This window comes from Neolamprologus brichardi, chromosome 11 (genome assembly GCF_056152115.1).
Source record: "Neolamprologus brichardi isolate AB-2024 chromosome 11, ASM5615211v1, whole genome shotgun sequence".
Classification (NCBI taxonomy): Eukaryota; Metazoa; Chordata; class Actinopteri; order Cichliformes; family Cichlidae; genus Neolamprologus; species Neolamprologus brichardi.
The window spans coordinates 23,499,608-23,526,067 of NC_142114.1; the positions used below are offsets into that span (position 1 = coordinate 23,499,608).

General features: G+C 39.9%; 1 protein-coding gene across 2 annotated transcripts; it reads right to left on the minus strand.

Moving 5' to 3' along the window:
- Positions 1-8,841: 8,841 nt before the first annotated feature.
- wdr73 (WD repeat domain 73) lies at positions 8,842-22,984 on the minus strand. 2 transcript variants are annotated; one of them, XM_087848383.1, is made up of 9 exons: positions 22,964-22,984; positions 22,184-22,385; positions 21,171-21,238; positions 20,939-21,024; positions 20,752-20,840; positions 18,620-18,687; positions 17,226-17,390; positions 14,993-15,358; positions 8,842-10,859 (listed from the first exon to the last, which is right to left on the minus strand). In XM_087848383.1, the coding sequence occupies exons 2-9, from the start codon at positions 22,240-22,242 to the stop codon at positions 10,606-10,608; spliced, it is 1,155 nt and encodes a 384-aa protein (XP_087704509.1). In that variant the 5' UTR covers positions 22,243-22,385; positions 22,964-22,984; the 3' UTR covers positions 8,842-10,605. The 2 variants fall into 2 exon arrangements, with proteins under 2 accessions (XP_087704509.1, XP_006791818.2); XM_006791755.3 differs by lacking the exon at positions 22,964-22,984 and having other exon boundaries at positions 22,184-22,528.
- Positions 22,985-26,460: the final 3,476 nt, after the last annotated feature.

A 26,460-nucleotide genomic window follows, 5' to 3' on the forward strand; every position in this document is an offset into this window, starting at 1 on the left:
AATAGCCCTTTATTGTCACTGTACAGCAGGAATAAATGGCAAACAGGAGAAATGTACACAATCAAGAGGGATATGTCGAAACAAGAGAAATGTATACAAAAATAAGCGAAAAGCGCACATTAGAGAACAAGTTGCAAAGTGCTTGGAAGTGGTGCAAAGACAAGACTTGGTCTGACTAGAGATCTGCTTTGGACAGATGTTTCATCATTATGCAAAAACTAAACACAGCATATATAGCGAGACAAATGCTTCATGCTAATTGACAAGCATGGTACCAGAGGGGTGAAGATTTGGGTTGTTGCAGCCACAGGATCTTGGAACATCGTAGCCTTTGGTATGCAGAGGAGTTCGTGGTCAACTAAAAGCATTCTAGATTCATATATCCGGCCATTTCTTCGACAGCTCAAGAATAGAGTCCTGTGAGAACTTCCTGTTTTGCACCTGCAACTTTTTGGTCTTTCTGGATGCCTTTTGATTAGCTGTCCTAGGCTATAAAGAACATGTGTATTGAAGATGCTGTTCAGTCAAGTATCAGTCCAAAATTTGTGCACTTCCGTGAAGGCCCCTGTACTTAATGTAGAGTTCTCTGCTGGCCGCAGGCGTACTTGGATAAATATTTTTTTAATTGCAGTGGGTATACACTGTCTTTGGTGTAAATTGTTTATCCTTTAATGAGATAATTACAGATTTAATTAAGATGGGATTTTGCTCACATTACTGTTTTTCTTCAAATGAGGATTAATAGATGACATTTATGTACAACCTCTAGTATCAATGCAATGATGAAAACCACTCAACAATGAGAATTAAACTGAGTGTTTTCAAAATGAAATTTAAGAAACAAAGACTAAACAAAGACCACTTCCTTTTGGTATACAGGAAAAGCTCTCGAAACACATTCTTGTTGCAGGAAAATGATTAAAATTGTTTAAATTGTGCTGGTTTATTTTCCTGGGCCTTTGTCAGGGGAATAAACTAACTAGCTGAAATCATTCAGATTATGTTCAACAGTGATATGAGGTATAAATACAGGTAGGTAGCAGCTTTGTGGTCCATTAAATCTAAATTGCCAGTTGTCAGTCATTCTCAAGGGACATAAGTGGCCTCTTAAATGTAGGCAGATTTCTATTTAAGCTCGATTTCGCACACAGGCGTCTCGATGTTCCGGTGTCAGAGAATAGGCGTGACTCATTGGGATCTTTTGGTGAAGATGTTATAATGGCTGTGGCGTCATTGGGCCATGAGAGAGTTCAGGCTCACGGCACACTCTTCTGTCAGTCAGTATAATTACCGTCTCCCGGGTCCTTTCAAAAGCCTCCTCACCATCTGCCTGTATAGTTTAGCCTTCACAAATACAAACACAGAGTCAAGAGTCAAAATTTCTTTCAGAAGTTATCATTATACTTTTTTTTTTTTGCCATTAATAGAAACCGGGGTTTCTTTTGACTGAAAGAGAGACTCTGTGGTACCCATGTAGTCAAAACTGTCATTCAGAGAGACTGTCTGAAACACATCTGGCTAACAGGTGTATAGAACAAGGAAGTCATGGAAACAACGAGCTTGTAAACTCAGTGAATGTAAACTTAGTTCCATTTATGGAAAAGAGGCTGTGTGGGAGGTCACTATTTTTCTTTGTCTAAATTGTAATTGACAAAATGAAGGCCGTGACAGCACCCCTCATCTTGATGTTTTCTTAGTGGCAGTTTCTGAGTGGGTGGACACTGAGGGCCCATCCCTGACACTTCGTTTCCAGCAGCCCGGTCAGCAGATCAGTGCAAGAGAGCAACGGCTGAAGGGTACAAAAACTTCAAATTAAGTTTAAGGTCACTCAGAAAACAGGTTAATTTTTCCTACATACATTGTTTTTGTCTCTTCATTAAATCAGGACAATAATAAATGTATGTAACCTTTTGGAAAAACTGACTAGTCCACATCATTGGTTCACAATGGTGACTCCAGCTACAAGAGCGTGAAAATTCACTATGCAGCCAATGAAGCCAAACTTCCACGTAGCTATACACCCATTTCCAAACTGTTCAGCTATGTGACTATCTAATTAGCCACAATGCAGCAACTCCATGGATTGTAGCATTACTACATGTTTACGTGACTCTGTAAATGGTGAGGCTGTTTCAAAAACTGCTGAGCTGCTGGGATTTTTTCCCCACACAGCCATCTCTGGGATTAATGGTCCCAGTAAACAGCAGTTCTGTTGATGTCAGAGCGTATTGAGCTAACAGGTATGCAGAAGAGCACCTCTGAAAGCACAACATGTCAAACCCTGAAGCACTTTGGCTACAGCAGCAGAACAATCAGTTGGGGTGTCACTTCTCTCAGCTAAGAACAGGAAACTGAATCTACAAGCTTAGCAAAACTGGATGGTGGCAGATTGCCTGGTCTCATAGGTTTCAGTTCCTGCTGCGACATTCAGATGCAATGGTCAAAATTCAGTATTTAACCACCACAGCCTGCCTGAGTATTGCTGTTGACCATTAGGCACACAAGATACAGTGGGGCAAAAAAGTATTTAGTCAGCCACCGATTGTGCAAGTTCCCCCACTTAAAATGATGACAGAGGTCAGTAATTTGCACCAGAGGTACACTTCAACTGTGAGAGACAGAATGTGAAAAAAAAATCCATGAATTCACATGGTAGGATTTGTAAAGAATTTATTCGTAAATCAGGGTGGAAAATAAGTATTTGGTCACCTCAAACAAGGAAAATCCCTGGCTCTCACAGACCTGTAACATCTTCTGTAAGAAGCTTTTCTGTCCCCCACTCGTTACCTGTATGAATGGCACCTGTTTGACCTCATCATCTGTATAAAAGACACCTGTCCACAGCCTCAACCAGTCAGACTCCAAACTCCGCCATGGCCAAGACCAAAGAGCTTTCGAAGGACACCAGGAAAAGAATTGTAGACCTGCACCAGACTGGGAAGAGTGAATCTACAATAGGCAAGCAGCTTGGTGTGAAAAAATCAACTGTGGGAGCAATCATCAGAAAATGGAAGACATACAAGACCACTGATAATCTCCCTCGATCTGGGGCTCCACGCAAGATCTCATCCCGTGGGGTCAAAATGATCATGAGAACGGTGAGCAAAGATCCCAGAACCACACGGGGGGACCTGGTGAATGACCTGCAGAGAGCTGGGACCAAAGTAACAAAGGTCACCATCAGTAACACACTACAACGGCAGGGAATCAAATCCCGCAGTGCCAGACGTGTTCCGCTGCTGAAGCCAGTGCATGTCCAGGCCCGTCTGAAGTTTGCCAGAGAGCACATGGATGATACAGCAGAGGATTGGGAGAATGTCATGTGGTCAGATGAAACCAAAGTAGAACTTTTTGGTATAAACTCAACTCGTCGTGTTTGGAGGAAGAAGAATACTGAGTTGCATTCCAAGAACACCATACCTACTGTGAAGCATGGGGGTGGAAACATCATGCTATGGGGCTGTTTTTCTGCCAAGGGGACAGGACGACTGATCCGTGTTAAGGACAGAATGAATGGGGCCAAGTATCGTGAGATTTTGAGCCAAAACCTCCTTCCATCAGTGAGAACTTTGAAGATGAAACGAGGCTGGGTCTTCCAACATGACAATGATCCAAAACACACCGCCCGGGCAACAAAGGAGTGGCTCCGTAAGAAGCATTTGAAAGTCCTGGAGTGGCCTAGCCAGTCTCCAGACCTCAACCCCATAGAAAATCTGTGGCGGGAGTTGAAAGTCCGTGTTGCTCGGCGACAGCCCCAAAACATCACTGCTCTTGAGAAGATCTGCATAGAGGAATGGGCCAAAATACCAGCTACTGTGTGTGCAAACCTGGTAAAGACCTATAGTAAACGTTTGACCTCTGTTATTGCCAACAAAGGTTATGTTACAAAGTATTGAGTTGTATTTTTGTTATTGACCAAATACTTATTTTCCACCCTGATTTACGAATAAATTCTTTACAAATCCTACCATGTGAATTCATGGATTTTTTTTTCACATTCTGTCTCTCACAGTTGAAGTGTACCTCTGGTGCAAATTACTGACCTCTGTCATCATTTTAAGTGGGGGAACTTGCACAATCGGTGGCTGACTAAATACTTTTTTGCCCCACTGTATGACCATATCTTGTGCACCATGTCGCAAAGCTCACATCATCTCAAACTGGTGTCTTAAACATGACAATGAGTTCATTGTACTCATTAGAGCACTTTTGGGATGCAGTGGAATGAGAGATACACATCATGGATGTGCAGCTAACAAATCCGCAGCAACTGCGTGGCGCTATTTTTTCCAATATGGACCGACATCTCTGAGTAATGTTTCCAACACCTTTGTTGAAGAATTAAGGCAGCCTACTTCAGCAACATGTACCTAATAAAGTGGCTGGCGAGTGTATGTAAATGGAAAAAAAATCTGTGATCTGTTATTAATCCTGTAACACCAAATTTTCAAGGGGTTTCAAGGCTTCTACATCAGTGTGATCTAGAAAAACGTTGGCTGTAGCAAATATTATACAAATTAAAACTCATATTTTTGTCAGAAGGTTCAATAAACACGTTTTTCCCGAGAAAGCCTTGAATGAAAATGTAACTATATGAAGCATTAGAAGGAAATATCCCTACAACACCTTGTTGAATCTTTTGTGTACCTTTTTAACCATGTCATTCCCTCTGTATTTTCAGAAAAACTGAGTTGTCTGATGATGTAATGAAGAGAAGCTTTCAGTGGGCTGCCGCCAAACAAACATGGTCAGCTTTAATTAAATGGTTGAACAGAGCGTGCTCAGTCGTACGGCTGGTCTGTTCCTACTCTTATATATTTATATTTTCCTATGTCTGTGCTCTTCTCCCTTCCACACTGTTATTTTTGAGTCTCCAGCTTTCTCCCCACAGCTCCTCAGCATCTGCTGGACTGGAATAAATTCACTCTTTACTTAAGAAATACTTCATGTCCCAAGCGTGTGCATCTGTTGTGTGTCAGCTGGCTGTTTTTGGGTTTTTATTGGAAAAAACACGAGTCTGGGGTAAATGGGCTTTTATAGTAGACATCCATGTTTTGAGCAGAAATCTCAAACATTGATCACACTTGTCACCAAGCTGGAGCGTTACATTCGGAATATTTGGGATTATAATAATTTTATTATTACTATTATCATCATTTTACAAATTGCATGTTCTACCTATGGCTGCATGGATCACTTTAGACAATCGAGCTCTCACACACAGTCCAAACACATGCATGTTAGGTTAACTAGGGTTGGATGATGTTGATCATGTTAGCTCCGTGATGAGTGGGCAGCCTGTCTAACGTAGACCTGTGTTCTCACCCTCTCTCAGGTGGGATTGGCTCAAGCCACCTGTGACCTTGAATTCGATAAGCAGGTAAGAAAATGGATGGATTTACATGAAATATACCAACATAGAAAAAGTACAACTGGATGCAGAACGTTTAGCTTTCAGGCCCCGTGTGTAGCTCTGCTTTTAAGGTTAGCCATAAAAATGTCCTTTTTGATAAAGCATCTAGTTCGGGCTTGATCAGGTGACCCTGAATCCTCCCTTAGCTCCACTGCAATAGGCTTAGGCTGCTGAGGGCTTCCCATGATGCACTCTTGTTCCCTCTCTGTGTGTTTAAACGCCACTGTGCACTTAATTGTGTTTTTGTTTTTGTCTTGTCCCGTCTTCCTAGCTTCACCGTCACCTGGGTGCAGCAGACAGCTGCCTCTCTCTGGGCCTGATTCTGCCGGAGGTTTCTTCCAGTTAAACAGAGTTTTTCCTTCCCACTGTTGCCAAGTGCTTGCTCTAAGAGGATAGTTTGATTTTTCAGGGTTTTTTAGTGCCCTGAGGCAGCTGTTGTTGTATAGTTTGGTGCTATATAATGAACAGCTATATGATGAATAGCCAGCATAAATACCACACGCAGGTTAACTAAGCCATAGAATCAGAGTAGCTGCTGCTACCAGTGTTATTCAGTATATTATTATTGCCCGATGTATTCGTTTTGGTTTTTTTTGTTTTTTTAAACATGAAAGAAATGAAATCTGCGCAGCATTATTTAGCCATTGTATCCTAGGAAACGATGAACATGGCTGTAATGCAGATTCATTCACTTAGAATTTCAGAGCTGCATTTCTCAAATCTTCTGACAAAATTTTCGTTATGTGTTATTCTGTTTATACCTGTAATTTTAAGAGATTTAGTTTGGCCAAGGCATCTACAACTATATTTATATTTATAAGGCATTTGGAGTTTGTTAAAGAGAAATCTTTACATCTCCTGACATATCCTTTAAGCGACATTTGAGAATAATTTTAGGGCTGCAAGAAATGAGTCAGTTCGATTTTGAAAAAGCTATTCCATATTTGTGACAAATAAGTGAATTACTCGCTTCAAATGTCAGAAAAACACCAATCGCACATCCCAGCTCTCAAGAGGACATCTTGATCCAGAAGCAATTACCATATTTTAAAAGCTGGAACAAGAATTTGTTTTTTTTTCTTGATGAATGACAAATGATAAATTAGGACTGTCATATACATATAGTATAGTAGATACATCAATGGAGAATTAAAAAAAAAAAAAAAAAGTCCCAGCAATATCAAATAGATGTAATTGCAGCTTCTCTTCAGCCTGTTGCTATCAGTCCCACAGCCTCAGCGTTAATTGTGAGTCGTCACACTCCAAAGCCTCGGGTGGGCAGTGCTGTTATTATCAGGAGTGATAGAAGTTTAAAAAAAGAAAAAAAAGAGCATGCCTCTGGGTTATGAAACTGCGATATGCTCGAGAGCTGCTGGAAAAAGTATTAACAGGAATTTGTATGTCAAGCAGCAGAGACACTGAGATCTGCCGCTTACAGAGAGACAAACGCTTTACTCTCACACGCTGTCGAGTAGAGAAAGTCGTGAAATGAAACCTTTAGCAGGGGCACTAAGATACCAGAAGAGACAAGTGTATGGTACAACTTTGGAGGCAGAAAGCAAAGTGGAGATGAATCCTTTATGAATCATCTGCCTGCTCCGTGGTTTATTTTGATGCCGGCTGTCTTTGAATGAGCCATCTGTTGGGTAAGAGGGAGTTTCGAAGTTGTTGCAAAGGGCAAAGAAAGTAGCTGGACAAAAAAAATAGTTTGACTAATGCTTAAGATTGAAAAGAAAGAGTGGTAGCGTTTTTAAAAACAGGATTTTTGTTCAGCTGGGACTGAGGTGAGTAGCGCACTGATGGAAGGCACGAAGGTTTAGGAGGAAATTGGAGTTCGCTTTGGGGCAGAGCTGCAATTTTTCATCATTTGGTGACGTTAGTGTCCGAGGGGAGTCTAATGATGCGTTCAACGGGCAAGAAAGAAGGCAGTAAAGTATGAAATTAAGTTTTGCCTGCTTTTGTATCCATTTCTTTGATGTTCACTGGTGAAAAGAAGGAAAAGGAAAGGGAAAAATCATTTTATTGCCTGTGGGAGAGCATCAGGGAATTGTGGCTCCATGAGGAGTCAGATGGGGGACATTTTCTAGGATCGTTGCCTTAGATAAATAATCTATAGTCATAAAAATAATCTAATGATCAAAAGGTATCTTTAGGCAAATTTCTAAAGTCAGAAGTTCTTAAAAAAGACTGAGACTGACTCCCATGACTATTAGCTCAGGGCATGTTGATTACTCTGAGGTTTTCTCATTAATCTGTTTGTAACGCTGCAAGAGAAAAAGTTTTCCAACGTTCTGGAATAATATTTGTGCATTTTCTCTCAGCAGGCTTTTGAAATGAATAGTATCTGAATCTCCCTGGGCCAGCTCTTCTGTAGATGTTAGCTGCCTTTTTTTCTTTTCCCACACTGCTTCAATAATGTTGAGGACGTGAATCCACTGTGTTCTCTATCCTCTATCTCTATCTAGCAGTGTGTTTGGGGTCATTTTCATGCCAAAAAATTGATTTTATTTGCATTATACTCTGGTGTTATAATTCCATCAATTTTTACAGTGGCTAAAAAGCAGACCCAAGTCACGACAGAGCCTTAACTGTGTTTTACAGATAGCTGCAGACACTTACTCTCCTGACCACCTCTGTACATATTGATAAGCATTTGAACCAAAAATTTCCTGTTGCCACTGATTCTCAGTCCAGATCTTTTGTAATTTGGCACCTTGGCCACTGACTCTGTGTACAAAGAGACAAAGACAGTGGACTCGGTTCAGTGGGGAACAAATGATGAGAGCTCAGCAGGTTTGTGGGTTTTAGAGCAGTCAGGACGAAAAAGGTTTTGGGAATTCATCTAAATTTAGAAACTAATTTATAGTTCAGCAACTGTAACCTCAATTTGTCTGATACTTCTAGTCAAATAGTTGTTTCTGTCTTTATATATTACCTTCATCACATTCATATTCAGTTTAACCCTTTAAGACCTACCATAGAACCAAGTCCACAAGAGCTTATATTATATTTTTACATGTTGTAGTGCCATTTTTGGGAGCATTTCAAGTTGATATACATCAATACAACCATTACAGCCTAAATTTTAATAATATGTATGCATTAAGTGCATAGTAATTACATAAATTGCAAAAAAGTGCAATAAACTACAAAAAAATTGAAAATCGTTTTTGTTTTTTTAACATATATTTCTAGTTAGAGAAATTTAAGAGGCTTATCCCTCAAAACTGTAAATACAAAAAAGTTGCACAAAATAGTTTCCCATCACAGGAAATTTATTTTGAGTGTCTTCATAGTTTTATTTTTAAAATACACCAATTTTTATATACAGTAGGAAAAATTAAAAAATAAATATTATGATGCAAATTTGCAAAAAAAAAGCATATGGATCAAAATAAACTATTTCCAGCAGTGCAATATGAGTCCTAAGCATCCCAGAAACGACACAGAAAGTCATAAAGTCAAACATAACTTTTAAAAACACCAGTATAGGCTCATGAGGCCCTGCTGGTAAAAGAAAACTACATTTCCGCTAAAATGACGTCACTTCTGGCTTCGGGCAGGTCACGACGGTTCGCGCTGACGTCGTAGGAAGTGTTATGAACAGCTGATCGGATCGGCAAAGCGTGTTTCTGGAATATTGTGTTTTTGTTGCTGCAAGCGCTTTTTATGCAGTTTTTGCAAAGCTATATGTGGAAGGAAACTGTGACCGAGGACAAGCTGATGGCATAAGATGTAAATACAACTCCTCCGGTTTCATATGCAAAAAAAAAAAGAAAAAAAGTATTGTGCTAGCTCACGTGGTTGCAGTGCTACCGGGATTTAAAAGTAGTTGCGCAAAACGGAGCGTGCCCGCTGACTGGTTTAAAAGGGTTAATGCCAGCTTAAGTACTGAAAGGCCTCCTGTGTAAAGGTTTAAAGAGCATTTGTCCTGCTGTAATGATATTATAATTTTAACAAAATGCATTAATTAAAAAGGTTGGCCTTGATTCTGAACAGGAAATTGCGATTTTTCTGCAAATGACAACAAACATGAGTCAGGAATAACTCTGAAAAACTCTACTGACTTGAGCTGCAGTTGCTTCACTCAACTAAAATCTGGCCTCAGGATCCTCATCTGTGCTCAACAGTTCACTCACTGTTATTGCTACATCACTGCATCGCAGATGTGGCGTCTCACAACAGATGTTTTCAGATTTTGGAACTCTTTATAAAAAGGGAGATGCACTTTCCAAAATTTATTTTTTCCCCCCCATGTAGTCTCAGTATTTTCCAGCAAATGCAGAAAGTTGTAGCTGAGATAAATGTCATTTAGAGAGACTAAACAAAATGCAAGACAGAAGTGAAACTTGAACAGAGGAAATGGTCTCCACCTCGCGTTTCAAGTGTCAGTTCACTAAAATCTGAAATAATCAGACTGTAAAACTGTCTAACCAAAATGAGGACTGAAAAAAAGGAAAGAGGTTTACAGTTTTTCATGATCTTTAAAAACAGTTTATCTGCAAGAGCTAATTAAGTGAAAAAGTTGTTTAAAAATAGCCATCCAAATCCAAATCTGGATGTGGTCCTGAGTCAGTGCCAACCTTTGAAACAGTTTAGACATCTATGGAGAAAGCTTTAGTCGTCCATCTCGAGAGCTATCGGTGGTCTGTGGTACTCATGTGCTGGGCTTTAAGTGCTTATAAAAGCAGGGGTCCTGCTGCTCAGTACCAGGGTTAAAGTAAGGCCAAAAGACAGACTCTAAACAGCAGATTGTTGGTCACGTTTACACTGATAAGTAAACAAAATGCCACTTTTATAGCATCAACACAGTTAATGAAAACATAATAGTTCTGACCCAGCCATCCAAGGTACAAACATTTATCACCTTATAAAAGCTGCAGTACAAATATGTTGTGTAATCGAACCCGACAGTCATCTGCTTTCATTTGTTCCTAAATGAGAGCAGTCACCGCCAACAGCTGTGAATTCATTCCAGCAATTTTTCTGTAATTTAAAGGCAAAGATCAGTTTGTTCCACATTTCCATCAGTTTGTTTTCCTTCTAAATTGTTTCTTTAACCATATTCCAGTTTGATCATAAAAAGGCGATCGATCCTTTTTACTGATCCACATCAGTTTGTGGAGCAGTGCCTCAGTAATTTATAACATGGCTCTATCATCTTACTCGTCCCAGGCCATCCTTCACTTTGTTCATGGTGTTGGGCTCCCAGCCTGTCGATCCGGGTCCACCCAGTCCCAGACGTGGACGGAGCCATCCGAGGCTGCAGACAGAAGCGTCCGCGGCCGCTCGGGGTGCCAGATGTGGGAGGTGACGAAGGTGGGAACACTGTCATCAGTCTGCTGTGATGAAACTGCGTGACCGCGATGCTCAAACAGCGGTCGAGCCTCCTGCGGCTCCGCCCCCCAGAGACGGGTGTTGTAGATCTGAACAACGCCACTGAAACCTGATGAGGATGAAGGCAGAAACTTTAAAAGGCTTCTTTTTGACCCACATTTCTATTCGTTAGGATAATATTGTGCTAAAATTTCAAATCATTCAACAACTATGAAGTCAAGAAACTGATAACTTATCCACTTACTTTGAAATGGTAGCATTAGTCTGTTAACAAACTGTGAACACAACTTTAATTTCTGCAGACACCCACATGTTGACTGTAGACTTTAAGCCCCTTGATCATCTTGTTTTTTTGCCTTTTTGTGACAAATTACTATACTTACATCTGATTGCTATAAACAGAGTTGATAATTACAATTAGCGCACAAATGAAGGCCTCTACTGCAGTCGCTTACCTAATGAAATGTTTTTCTATTGGTAATCATATAGTCTGCAAGACTGTGCTGCACGTCAGATTCACAGATTTAATTTGTATTTTTAAAGAGAGCTGTAAACCAATATTCATGTCACTGGCTCTCATGCAGGGTCAGAAATGCTAAAAAGGTCCATAATTAATTTGTTATAAAGCTGAGGTCACTGTGGCAACGTCTTCAAAAGTATGAAAACAAGACCTTCACAAGCAGAAGCCTTTACAAAAGAGTGATGACAGATTTCTTATTCTCTCGTTGATGCTCAGTGATGAAAACATTTCACGGTGCTTTGCTGCTGGAAGAATTCAATAACGCTACCCTGATTGAAATTTATGAGTAATTAAATCTGCCAGTACATCCTTTCAATCTTTGGATCTTTCTGTTAGTAATTTCAGAGGCCATGCTTGTAAAACACTTCACTTCCTCCGTGTCTTCTTTTACATGACTGTTCAAATCATTTCAACCAGTCAGCATTTAACCTACGCACATGGAAGACTGTACGCACATGCACCTCCATGCACCTACACAGAACCGTAAATCCATTCTGAGTCATGCTGGGGGCTGCACTGTGACGTGATGCAAATGAGGTCTGAGTTTTCCTCGCTGCACTGTACAGAGAGGAAAGCTCAGAACTCGACATTGCACAGACCAAACAGCCACTTCATAAACGCATGGCACAACATAGAAGAGCCACCTCCACGGGCAAGACTCGGCGGTCCATCTGCATCTAAAGGACAAAGGTCACTCTTTCGAGGACGCCAATCTTCACATTTTAGACAGAGAAGACAGATGGTTTGAAAGGAGTGAAAGAAGCCATTTATGTCCACTGTGAGCGACCATCTTTGAACAGAGGCGGTGGCTTACGACACCAATCACATGATTTCACATGGCCAAGGTATCACTATGGGTCCACCCGAAATTTTGGCTGATTGTGACCCACACCCATTTTCACACCTTGGCTCGTGTGATTAGATAGAGGATCAATAGGGGGTCCGTTACCCTCTTGCGGACACTCCCATAAGGCTTAAAATCTGGGACTCTCCACCATTTGCGCTTAGAACTGAAGAAGCTTCTCGGATGAGAGGTGAAACGTCTTCAAGAAAACTTAAAGAAGTCCACACGCTTCGCTTTCCAAGCTCCTTAGACTACGATGACCTAGATGACTGAGAACCCTAACAGACAATTTTAAAAATCTTTATCCAAACATTAAATGAGCAATTCACAAGCAGATCTCATTGAAATTGAACTTCCTCATATCAGACAATGTTTACATTAGCAGCAACAGTCTAGAAATAGAAAAACAGCCAAAGCAGCATCTTTCTTAAATGAGGTAAGGCCATGTTATCCTACACAACACATTGTGACACATGTTGGTTATTTTCTGTTCTTTGAAGTGTGACACACCCCCCCCCCCCCCCCCTATTATTTTCTGCGCGAGCCAGTGTACACGCCTGGTTTATTTACACCCATCACTATAGTACTTTTAATATTGCAAAGGCCAACTAGTGGCCTTGAAAGGCTACGGTGATTCATTTTCCCCACAAGTGAGGCTGAAAATGTCAAGTTTGTCCTGAAGGTGGCATTACAGTAAAGGTCACAGGGTTTCTTTAACATCAAAAAGGTTCCTTCTCTACGAATACTTGCAGAAAAATCAGCCAAAGCTGTTCATCAAAAGAAAAAGGGAAAAAAAAAAAGTACGAAATTAGAGTTTTCTTCATCTTTTGTTTTAAGTTAGTTCAGTCTGCAAGATGTAATTACTGGATAAATTTGAATTGAAATCTTTGCCCTAAGCCCGTTCCTCAAACTTGACACTCTTCTATTTAGCCCCCTAAAAGAAGAGCGCATAATGAATATCATCATCAGCTGAATTTTAAGATGAGTATTTGACATCACAGCTTCACAGGGTTATTGTTGGGTCTTTATAATGTTAACATCTGGCCAGAGGTCCAAATTAAACTCATTCCACAAAACAATTAGACAGCTATTTTCTGCTGCTTATCCAGGTCTTTGTCACAGCACCACTACTCTAACCAGAGTTCTTCATATCGTTCCTTCTCTTAAAAGTAAATCCAAACTGAGCTGGTTCCACAGAAGAGGGTCCTGAAAGCTGAAGGCTCTGCCTCCCATTCTACACTAGGAACCACAAGTAAGCCCAGGCATCCTGATAATAACAAATTACAGTAGTCCAGCCTAGAAGTAATAAGTAACTAGTTTCATAACATCGCTCTGCGACAGAATATTTCTAATTTTAGAGATATTGTGCAAATAGAAGAAAGCAGTTCTATTTATTTTTTTAATATGTGTGTTGAAGAACATATCCTGGTCAAAAACAACTCCAAGCTTCTTCACAGTGTTACTGCAGGCCAAGGTAATGCAATCTAGAGTAAGAATCAGGTTAGATACCATATTACAATAACCTCAGTTTTTTTCTGAATTAAAGAGCAGAAAATTAGATGTCATCCAGGTCTTTATGTCTTTAAGACAATCCTGCACCACTAATTGGTGTGTTTATAACGTTGTGTGTCATCTGCACAGAAGTGAAAATGTATGCTATACCAGCGGTCCCCAACCCCCGGGCCTCGGACCAGTACCGGTCCATGAGTTGTTTGGTACCGGGCCGCGAGAGTTGAGGTTCAGGTGTAAAATGTATGGTTTTCAGTGTTATTTTGCTATCATTTTTATCGTTAACTCTGTTTTCCTGGGTCTTTTCACGTGTGTTATGAATAAATCTTTTTTTCGGTACCGGTACTAGTTTTATTTTGTTGTATTTATCCGTGACACCTTAAAGGCCGGTCTGTGAAAATATTGTCGGGCATAAACCGGTCCTTAGCGCAAAAAAGGTTGGAGACCGCTGTGCTAAACCATCTAGTGACACTGCCTAAAGGAAGCATGTATAATGCAAAACAAGAATTGGTCCGAGCACGGAACTCTGTGGAACTCTATCGCTGTAACAAAATATTATGGTCAACACTATCAAATGCTGCACTCAGCTTCTAACAGGGCAAGCACAGAGATGAGTCCACTGTCAGAGACCATAAAAAGATCATTTGTAACCTTCAATGAAGCTCTTTCTGTGCTACTATGACTCTTCAAATTAGCCATTCCTCTGAGAATGATTAGTTAGCAGTTTTACAACTACTCTTTCAAATCTTTGAGATAAAAGGTAACAACAATAATAATAATAATACGACTACTAATAATAACAATAATAATAATAACAAAGACAGGTTTATCAGAATTTGGAATGATTACGTAGCTTCACTATTGAGTTGTTGCCTCTCCGCCTGCTAGGATGACAGCAATACCCCATCAGCCTTTTACAGCTGAGGGGTGAACAAAAAAAAAAAAAAAAAGAAAAGAAAGGTGGAGGAAAAGGAGAAGCTGATTCAGCAGCCCAAGGTGAGATTTCTCACAGCAATGAAAAACACCCCAATTAATAGGATGTCAAGAAATTAAATTGTAAGTTATGTCATTTTTTGTACTTATCAAATCTAAAGCTCACTAATTAAATTTGTGTTAGTTTGAACAGAGCCAAGTATGCTGCTCATCACTGTTTAGCTGAGCTAAGCCAATGTAGTTTTTCTAAAGATTGAAGTTTCTGCAGATCCAGAGATTAGTACAGAAACATCATATAATACACATCTGTGCAAGTGTGACAGATTACTCAGTATTATTTAGTTAATCAGTGTGCAGATAAAACTGGGTTTTTCAGCGTGATCATTTACAGAAAACATCAACATCTGAAAAAAAAAACCTGTTTGTATAAACTGACCTGACACTGAGATACAGTCATCCAGTGTTGGAGCCCACGACACTTTGACATCGACCTGGCTGCAGCGGCCTGGTGTTTGGACGTCTAGTTGAGCCTGACACCCCGCCCCTCCCAGATTTCTCAAGTCTGAAACCACCGCCTGTCCAGACGAGGAGACTCTGATGACCCTGCAGCTGGACGAATGTGGACCTGCAGCACCATCCGTCCACCAGACGACAGACTCGTCTGAAGATGGTGAATGTGAAAGCTGAGGAGGAGCAGACGTCCGAGTATCGGCAATGTAAACACTCCCGTTACAGCAGCCGGCGAGGAAAACCGTGTCACTCACGAACTTTAAGGAACTCAGAGGATCTGCTGAGTCGGTCTCTGTTGGGACAAAACAACGCAAAATGTCTCAAAACACACATTACAGAGAGATTACATGCTGCAGTCTGCTGCAGAGATGGTTTTATGACTAGAACATCAGTGTTTTGAAAATGAACAGCTGAGGAAACCCCCAGCTGAAAGAGCATTTAATGGCCCTCCTGCTGCAACAATTACAGGCAAAGTGCTCAGAAACAAAAACATCAGGCTGGTCGTTTGTTGGCCTTGTTTTGGTGCACTGGCTGTGCATAATGATCAGAAACAAGCAGAGAAAGGACTGTGGTGAGGAAACTGCTAACATTTGATAATATGCAGCGTGCAGCGGTTACTACTTTGGAGCATCTATAGATCAAATGGTTCATGGGGGGGGGGGGGAAAAAAAAAAAAAAAAAAAAAATCGGCCCCGCTCAGTAGCGTATAAACTTCAGTCATTTCAGTCTTTATGTTCTGATCATACATGACATGTCTTAAAGATGCCAGAATCATTGTATTTTAGCATAGAGAAAAATATTCCTTTAGTTAAGATGTGACAGAGAATAACTATTTATGTACTTGGCACAAGTTTAAGGAAACAGATTTAAACAATGAAAAGAATTTCTGTTTTGTGAACCCTTCCACGCCTTGTAGCCTCACAGTGACGAGGTCCTGGGTTTGAATCCACTGGCCTTTGCATGTTCTCTCTGCCTCTCCACATACTGCAGCTTCATCCACAGTCAAAGACATACATGTTAGGGTGACTGGTGATTCTAAATTGGTCATAGATGTGAATGAGTATGAGAGGTCCTCTTTCTGTGATAGACTGGCAACCTGCCCAGCATGCATTCTGCCTATCGCCCTACGAAAGCTGGGATGGACATCTGATGCTCTACTGCAGGAGCAGACAGGTGGATGGATGCACTTTGATGCCAACTATTTTTTTTTTAATTTTTGGGAACCATGGAACATTAATTATTGTTTGCTCACATTACTTGTATTAACTGTCCTTCCAGGCCTTAAAGCCACAGTCTCACCTCCACTCAGAGCTTCAGCAAACTATTTTTGTGTGGAAAAATAAATAAAATAAAGCAGGGAAAAGAAATGGAAAGTTACAGATCTTCCTAGGGGTTACAGTGGGTGGCCTACATAATACTGCATCATAACACAGCTCAGCCTTTCTTACTAGATCAAACTGACTTTGGCGGGGCACAAAAAAACAGCAGGAAAACATCTCCTGGCTGCACAGAAAGCTTTTGTCTTCGCTCTCCTCAGGAAGATGAAAGATGGAAAAAAAGGAGGTTTTTTTTCATCTTCATGTGACAATAAATCTTTGATGCTTCACAAACAGTGATTGTATCCCAGTCCAACTGCACGCTCAATACTTACACGGTTTTAAGAAAAACTATATGTAAAGAACAGTTTCTTTTCATTATAAAAACTTTACTAGAAATATGATTGAAATTACTATAGTATTAGTAGGAGAGACAACCAGTTTACCAAAAGTAAGAATACAGTTAGATTTTGAGCATAAAACAAACCACACAAAGTCACTTTAATTCTTTCACGCTGCTGCTGCTGGTGTTTATCTTCCTCCACACCATTCACAATTAGTCTCTGGATGCTGAAGGAAATCTGAATCTAGATTATATTTTCTTGAGAAAAAGCAAGACTATATCTCCCAATTTTGTTCCAATTTTTTTAAGCATTTATGACATTTCTCAAATTTCAACATCTCACAACAGTGACATGAACAGTCTCACAAAACTGCATAAAGCACCACTTCGACTTAAGTTTTCACCTCTACTTAAATAAGGCACAAACTAAACCAATCTTATAGTCTCCATGCTCACAGGCGAGCGTGAACATAAACTGCTAACTGTAAATGTGGGGTTACCCAGTTTATAGAGAGTCTCTCCTGACGTGAGTTCAGTCAGCTGGACGTCGCTGATCTGAGCTCCGTGAAGAACTTGTGGCGCTGACGAGGGTCGAGCTGCGATCCTGCTGCCTCTCTCTGAAGCACTCCTTTTCCCTTTAATACTTCCTGTTCTCCTGATCACATCTGTCATGGATGACAAGGAAAAGAAAACCAGTCACACTGTGAGAAGTGCCTCACCACATTTTATAATTATTCCCTTTACCTTGTTTGCTGTAAACCAGGAAAGGGGACCTATTATTCCCTTCTTTATTTTCTTCCTATATATGCTATTACAATAGCAAACTCTCATATTAAACACGGTTAAAGGTCAGAAATTGAAAGCGCACGTGAAGTGAAACCCCACAAGACTGCTCTAATCACATCAAAAATCTTTTTTAAACTTGCATTAATTGGTGGAGATGTCTATGTCTCAACGCCACTTTCATTTAAATTAAGACAGTCAGACACGTGAATTATCAGGTGTCAGGAATCAATGTGAACCCTGTAACAGTGATTGGGCAGTCAACGTCTGACCACCTTTTTGATGTCCAAGAATTGGTCTCAATTATTACTGGTGAACAATTCAACACAGGAAATGTGCACGATTTGATACAAATACTCTTCTCTCAGGTTAGGGTCCCTCCTATTTTGTCTTCATTGGGCTACAACAGAAACAATTTTAACTTCAATTTCAGCAAAATACCCCCCCCCCCCCCCCCCCCCCCCAAAAAAAAAAAAATTCATTCAGTGATTTTTACTAGTTAAGTCATTAACCTTGAATAAAAAAGGTTCATCCATTCAGTGAGTTGTCTCAAAACAGCTTCTGTAGATAAGAGTTGCATTTAAGAAGGCCTTGAATATTTTTTATTGCGCTCTGTGAAACATTATCATAAGTGGGAACCTTTTTGCATTTAGATGAATACATTCAGCTCATAATGCCCAGAAAATCTGGTGCTTTTTGTACTGAGATCATGTCACTTTAAATTCATATCACAGAAAATCACCGTTAATAATCACAGCGATGATTTGCAAGTTTTTGACTGATAGTAAATTCTACTCTGTAGGTTTTAAGTGAGCTTTTATTCATAATTAGTTCTTGGTCTTAATTAATTTCACTGGACTGCTGTTAAGTTTAATTTTATCTGATTCCTATTCTTTTTCTTGGTTTTAATTTCATGTTTTTTATGCTTTGTTCTGGTTTATTGTTGGTTATCTGACCTGTCTTACTAAATTTCTCTTTGTCATTATTTTTCTCTTATATAAAAGTTTTTAGGCAAGTGCCTAACTTTTGTACTTTGAAATGACCCTGAGTGCGGTCACATGCATTTTAAACATGCAGTCCTGCAGGAGAGCTTCAGGGAAATCACACTCACCGCTCTCTTCTCCTCCAAGGTCCCACACCTGCAGGTCGGAGCTCAGCCCGTCGTTGGTCACAGCACACCTGCCGAAATAACAGAACGTTAAATTAAAAGGCTACGAAGCTACTGATTATATCGTCCCCTCACATTTAGAATAATCCTTTAATTGTACCACAAGGGGAAATTTGGTTGTAACAGCAGCCAAAAAGACAAATATACAAACAAACAGTACACAGGACACGGAACAGAAACATACACAATTTTTCTTACATATTTACATTAAGGACAATGGTTACTATAAACAGAGAGTACTGTACAGTTATTAAATTAAATAAAAATAATTACAGGTAACCATCAGATCTAAAGATCTACGCAAGCACTGACTCACACCACCTATAACAACTACAAAACACAGACCCTCCACACTGTGCATCGCACCGTGATGTACGATATGTCACCTGTTCTGGTGCAATGATTTGTTAAAGTTAATTATTGTCATTATCAGCTCATCTATTAAATGTTTTCGTAAGTAATTTCTTAGTCTAAACAAGTTTAATACAATTATGATAATTTTTAGACAACTGAAGAATTGTACGTTTAGCACTTAGGCTTAAAACCTTTGAACAGTTCATCAATAGTCTGAATTGCTCTTGACTGACCTTGTGTACTTTTATAAATCTGCTAATGTGTAAAAGTATGTTAAATACGTGATAGGTAACAATAATAATAAACTGAACTGTAGAAAATATAAAGAGTACCTGAATAAAATAATTTCTATGCTCCAGCCTTGCTAGGTGCTTTTCAGTGTGCCTTTTTTAAAGAAGACCTCTTTTAATTCATTAATCCCCAAAAAGAAGCTTTGAAACCAAAGTTTGGTGCAGGAAAAGGCATCAAATGGATTAGAGAACCTTGGAAAGAGTGAAGCAAGTTTCTCTTCCTGAACCCCAACCAGTGTTTGATGAAACAAAGTAACAGTACTCCAATTACTGCCTTGTTTGCGGTTTAAATAAGCAGGTAAGTACTTTTCAAAGAAGTAATCAACAACTGTTAAAATGTTACATTTTTCTGCTCCTGAATAAAAGCCTGAAGGATCTGCAAAGTTTCTGTCTCTCCCCGATTTCTTGGGATACAGCTGTGAGCTTGGGTTGTATTTATTATTGTTAAGGAGTTAATTTTCTCAGCAGATAAGGCTGTAATCTCACAGATTACTTTATAATGGAAGTAAATTGTAGACTGTAGTCAACTGAGTTGTTTCCTTAACCCTCCAAATTATATAGTTGTTAAAAGTGTATAATCCTACCTATGGTAGCTGAGGTAGAACAGACATGTTTTAGTCAGCAGAGAGATCAAAAACGTTGGATACAGACTGTACGCCATGTTTGGACTGGCTCTGCAGAAGAGTTTTTGCCTCTATTAGGAAGGCTGTCAGTCCACTGTTTACCTCAGCTGTCAATGCTGGCTGATAAACATTCACCAGTTAAAAGTTTTACAGTCTCCTCCAGAGGAAATGGATGTGGATGCTTCTTAGTCCAGTACAGGCCAATAAGTAAGAGAAGCTCACTTCTGATTGATGACAGCTAAACTGAGGAGAGTAGTTGAGGATACACTTAACTGTTGGTTGCACTGCTGTTTTTCCCGCTGTTAGCTGGTGTTAGATGCACTTCAAAGAGATTTTCAGTAATATTAACTTATAAACAGCTGTTGTTGTTGTGTTAAAGCCCAGACTTCAGTTCAGGAGATGAGGCTTGAGGTGAGGAGGAAGAGGATGATTTTAAATTAAGTCGTGTTGTCTCTTTCCTTCCCGTTTTCATTTCTTTTGTCAAGTTGACCTTTTGTCAAGTGATCAAACATATCTTGAGTATGAAGGTGCAGGTACGAATTTTAGTGTCGCTCCACTGCACCGTAGGAATGCCTATGACGTCTCTTCTCCTCTTCCTTTGTCACATGCATAAAACAGTTTTAGTCAGAAGTGAAGTCCTTAGTGGCTGCTACTACAAATACAGGGGAGGAACGTGGCAGTCTCCACAAGCTGCAAAACACTCTGTTGGAAGTTGTTTCTATTAAATAACCTCAAAAATGACTGGCCGTACCTTTAATGTAACCTGTTACTTATAAGGGTAATTTATCCAGCACTGGTCTGAACTCACCTTGTTCCAGGGATGTGTGTGAGGCAGCGAACCGGACCATCTGTGAAACCACCATGGGAAACTTTAAAATCCCGTTCTGCGCAGAGACTCTGAAAACAACAGCAAACAGGAAAAGTTCAGAGTAACATCTGAAACACCTCCTAGAGAAAAATAAACTCAAAGTTTGGACTAATGTCCTGATTTTTACCTTATTTTCATCAGCAAGAAGTTTCAGCGGCAAGCGAAGTTCTAAAATTTCATTTTTGGACTGACTAAAGCCTGCGACACAAACGCCTACAAACACACCAAAAAAAAAAAAGATTAATACAAATGATTTGGCTAATAAATAAAGAGCTGAAAAGCTGTCTCCTATAACAGCAAAATCAGAACCATGTTCTTCAAGCCACATCATCATATTTTAAATTATTAGATCAACTTACTCTTCCCTGACGTCCACTCGAGGACCTGGGTGGGATGTTCAAGCTGATACACATGAAGGTCTTTGTACCTGAAGGAAAAAGGTTTGTGAATTTCTGTATAGAGTTTAACATAAAATACAGTGAAACTTAATTTTGACGTGACCTGATTTTGAGCGCTACAGTCAAAAGTGAAGGTGAGCCCACCTTATGTTTGTTGTAGTCACTCTATAAGATTTTAAGAAGTATAATGAGTTAAAAATGTTTTTTTTAAGGAATTCAGAAAAATATAAATTCACTCTGCCTTAGTTTTATATGCAAACCTTTCAAAAACAGCCCTACAGCTGCATTCCTGATGTTTATTTCAAGTTGTTTGGTGTCTCCTTGCAAATGTCCATTTTACTGTGCGCCTTCTTCTTTGTATGTAGTGCTGTTTGGTATTTATTCCTGTTGTCTAACTATTTAGTCCTTGTGGAGCACCCAGCATGTCGTTGAACATGTACAATGACAATAAACTGATACACTATCGTATTGTTTAAAATATAAGCCTTTTAACCGCGACACCAGACTCCATTCACCATTTATGATATTTAATATTTTCTGTCTACAGAATCAACGCGAACATTTTTCTTTTTACCTACAACTTGATTCCTACAGTCGAGACATCATATCATATAATTCGTCTAGATTATAAAACTCGAATTCACTAAATTTATTTTGAAAATGAATCACACATATAACACCTCTTAAACCACGAGTAATAAGCTAAGTGTAGGAGATGAACTAATACAAGGTGATAATTTGGAGCTTATTTAAATTTTAGATGAGATATCCGTAAGCCGAATTTAAATAAATTAAATATAAACATAAATATATTTAAATAATGTTTTGTCGCGGTGTTTATTAACAATCTAAAGCTGCTGGAGGGTAAAATGCCTAAAATTAAGAGTTTGCTTTGCAAAGCTGGTAATGTTAGTTAGCAAGTAGTAATAAAAATATAAATTTGACGGTTCAAACAAAGTAAAAAGTTTACTCACGTTTTCAGTGACTCGATAAACCAGTCATCTAAAATATCCTCAAACTCTGTATCTTCCATCTCTCCCAACAGCTCCAGCAGGCATGGGTGCTGCTGCTCGTCCACCACTTCCTGTTTATTTCCCTCTGCTTTTTATTCTACTGCTTCTTATCTTCATGAAAACTACACCGCCACCTGCTGGTCTGGAGGAAGCGAGCCTCAATCTAAAGTAACATTAAAGTTTAGATAGAAACAAAATAACAGCAGGGTCTGTTCTAGCTTAATCCATTAAACAAACAGATGCAAGAAGCAGATAATCAAGTACAGAGGCCTGTGCAGCTGACTAGTAGCCTAAAGGTTGCTGGTTTGAGTCCCTGTTCAGATGCTGGCATGGGCTCCATATGAGCTGTTTTTGTACTCGATCCCCAGACAAAAATAAGCAATAAACAAATATCTAACTGAGCTGATATTCAAAGCACTAATTTGCTTGATTCCATATGCAGCTTTCTATCTACAGCCTGAAGAACAGAAGTCACTGCAGGATGATTTGCAAATTTATTCTCTTGGTATCCCTGGCACAGCTATAACACAGCACAGCTTCTTTAACTTTTAATTTGATATTTTAGGCCAACGCAGCCAGAGGCATCCTTAAATATCAAGACTCTCCTTATTGGTTTCAGGCTTTACAGCAGATGGCATCTACATGCATACAATTAAAAGATAAAACAGCACACAGGAATAAATTAGAATCACTTGATATTTGCTTGTTAAACTGATTTAAGATATTTGAAGATGAACTTACAGTAAGTTCTGAATTTTGCATCCTAGCAAATCGTTTGTATTTGTATAGTGCCAGTTCACAACAAGGTGGCTGATGTTGTGAGGTAAAGACCCACAGTGTTAGTGAGAAAACCACAACAATTGATCTCCCGTGGGTAAGCACTTGGAGGAACCAGGTTCTGTGTGGGGCGGCAAAAGAAGAGAGAAGAAGGTGAGCATAGAGAGATGAGGTTAAATCAGGGGACGGCGCAATCATGAGGTTGGTGGTTTGATCCCCAGCTCATGCATTCTGCGTGTTGAAGCGTCCGTGAGGAGCTTAAAGCTGCAGAATAAAGTGCTGTGAGGATGAGCTGATGCGGCTTGCAGTAAAAAGTTCTTTGCTTAAGTAATAAAGGGGTGAATATATATCAGCCCATTTTCTGTTTATTAACAAAACTCAAAGTCTCCAGCATAACAAAAAGGATTTCGAGCCACTGGTCTAACGCGTGTATGGTAACAGTCATCTCAAGGAGGCCCAAACGAGTGTTTGAAGACAAACGCAGTGGAAGGTCGTGCCTCATATCACGGCACTCTGACAGCACATTTATGGTTTGCTGCCTTCAGGTGGCCACAGATGCTTAATGAACTGAAGACCCAGCATTTCTTCCAAACAGTACAAAGCAGCTGTCATCAACAGACGCCCTGTTGTAGCTGCCTTTATTATAAAATACCATACAGATAAAAGAATTGGAAGTCATAAAAATGCCAACAGTGCGTAACAAGGAAGCGCAGGAAATTACCAAGAGTCTCAGAAGAATATTTTCAAGACAACCTTTGGGATGTTTACCCTCCTTCAGCCTTTAAGCTGTGCTTCCGGTTGTCTCTATCAGACTAACGAATGCAAAATAGTTGAGAGCGATGAACAGATTTTGTAAATAAAGCGTGGTGTACTGAGGGAATACTTCCCCCTTTATCAGAGCAACAGAGCAAAAGTTAATTTTGATAATGTGATTAAATGAAGCTGCCAGAAGGAAAACGAACCAAAAGCAGATGTTATGTTTGGGATGCTGGGCATTTCTAGTTAAATGATCAAATATTCATGAGTGAGTGCAGCTTATATTTGTCCTCAATTTTCTCAAGGGCAGCAGCTGAAACCTCATCAATCCCACCATGCTCAAAGCTTCATCTCTCCGGCTGTTGTTTGCCATTTCTCCTCCTCCTCCTCCTCCTCAGCAGCAGTGCTGTCGTTCTGTTCCTCCGACTGTCTCACAGCAGAGAATCGGAGTCACATTTCGACCTTCCATTTCTCCCGTCACTCCTCGAGAAACAAGGGAGTCCAAACCAGAGTCTGTACAGGACAGTGAAGACGTGCGTGCTTGCATACAGAGCTGCAGGAACTGTTTGCTCTAACAAAATAATCAGTGAGAGTTATTTCAAATATTTCAGGTTATCATGTCTGAATCCTCATTGAGTAAGCCACTAAAATATTAGTCTGTCAGTGCTTTAGATACGATAAAATGTGTTTTTTATCAAACAAGATGTTGCTGACAGAAAGTGAGGAAAGACAGAGCTGGCATTGCAATAAAGATACAGAGGTGAAGATGAAGAAGATGAAGCTGGGAGAATGGAGAAAGGAAAAGGAAGAGAAACCCCCTGTTCAGCCTGAGCTGAATCAGCAGCTTTCTGTAGACATCACATGCTTTCAAATCCAGATGCCACTCTTTGTCTTCCCTTTCTCCCCCTGCCCTTTTTGCCTTCTTTGCCTCTTTTTCTTGTTTTTTCACCTGTTTCTTTTTCTTCTTTTACTGCTTACTTTGACTTTTGTCAGTTGTTTCTCGACCTTCCTCCATTCTTTCTTCTTTCTCAGCTGCTTTCCTTTAGGTTATTTCTTTTCCTGACTTTCTTTATCCTGGTCATGTTTCTAGTTTCTATGCGAGCATTTCTTTTCTTTTCTCTTTCTGTCACCCCCACTCAGGCTCTTCTGTGGTGTCCTAGATTTCGCTGGATCAAGGTTTTGTGTTTTTCAAACATTTACAATAAGCCCACGTCTCCATGTCAAGTATTTCACTGCCGCTTTTTACCTCCTCCTGGCAACCACTAAATGGATTATCAGCCTCTGAACTGGCCCTCCTGCTGGTTGTCCAGCAACTTTTTCCTTTCCATCCACCTCCAGCAATGTGGTCAGCATCACACTCCTCTTTGTACAATGATACCATCTCGCTGTTTTTCTGTTTTCAGTTCATATTCACGCAGGCTGCTGCACATTGTGAACTTTCTGGCCAACATCTCTTTGATGTGCTGCATGCCTTCCTTTCTTCCCTCGTTTAATTGGCAATTTTCAGCCTGAGTGGCTTTAAAGGCTTTTTGCACCTCCCTGTTGATATTTTGTGGAGCAGTACTCAGGAATCCTCCTTTGCATATCCAATTGTTTATTTAGAAGAAAGGCATCCAAGGCTACTGGAGATGGGGTTGTGTAAATCCTGACTCCAGGAATCATTAAAAGGGCATCTGATAAAATGTATTGATTGGACAATAGCTGCGGGAAACAAATTTAAAGTCTTGGGTGAATATCTGACGTCACCTGCTGAGATTCTTTTCATTTTTTAAGCTTATGAATTTTACTCAGCAGCGGTGACTGAACACTGAGTTTCATGAGTCAGTAAAACAGTCACACATCGCTAAACACATTTAACATATTACAAAACCAGCAGCCACATGCTTTCAACAAAGAGCAGCCTGTTTCACATTAGCTGTCACTGCTGAGTCTATCACACCACAGAGATGTGAATGGCCTCTGTCCCAAAGTTGTTGTTTCACACTCGCAGCAGGAAAGCCTGGGTTTTCCTCAGATACGATAATTGTTGGACAATATATCAGACGAGCCGGATAACTGCCTCCGGCTGAGCGTCAAAAGGATCCCAGCAGGTCCTAATGCTTTCTGCCAATAAGCAAAGACAATAAACAGTGTGCAGAATTTCTTCACAGACTGTGGTGTGAGGAAGACTGCTTTACCAACATTCGTTCACAAACAAAGAGTTTTGGCAATACTGAGTGACAGCGGGTAAGAAAGCAAAGAACGAGTGTTTTTCAGTTGTCTACTGATGTGATTGTTCCTCTGACAAAAGAATGATGCATTACACAAATAAATAAAACTATTTATTTACTTCTGTGATATTGGTTTAAGTCCTTATTTGATTTAATGTTTTGAATGAGAAAAGGGGCATTTTCAGTTTCCAGCCAACTCTTCCCAGATGGTATTCTGTATTTGATGCCATCTTACATGCAGTGATTCCTTAGTTTAGGGGGGATTTGCTTGTGAAGAACTCTTCCAGCTTGTTTAGCTTTTCTAGTCTGGTGGAGGTGGGATCCATATAAGAACTGTGAAATACTCCAAAATAAAAGTAATCTCCTTTCTGTTACTTTCTACAAGCCTTTGTAAAACCATGAAGGACTCTGTTGCAGGTATCTCAATCCTGTCTTATTGCTCTTGTTTGCAAGTCAAGTGCATGATGGCTTAAGGTTGAGTCGATCCCAAGTTAA

Bases quoted from the DNA above. Each gene is read 5' to 3' on its own strand.
- wdr73 (XM_087848383.1), bottom strand. From the start codon at position 22,242: ATGGAAGATACAGAGTTTGAGGATATTTTAGATGACTGGTTTATCGAG. The intron at 21,025-21,170 runs GTAAGTTGATCT...GTGTGTTTGTAG, and splicing joins CGAGTGGACGTCAGGGAAGA to GCGTTTGTGTCGCAGGCTTT. The intron at 18,688-20,751 runs GTGAGTTCAGAC...TTATTTCGGCAG, and splicing joins ACACACATCCCTGGAACAAG to GTGTGCTGTGACCAACGACG.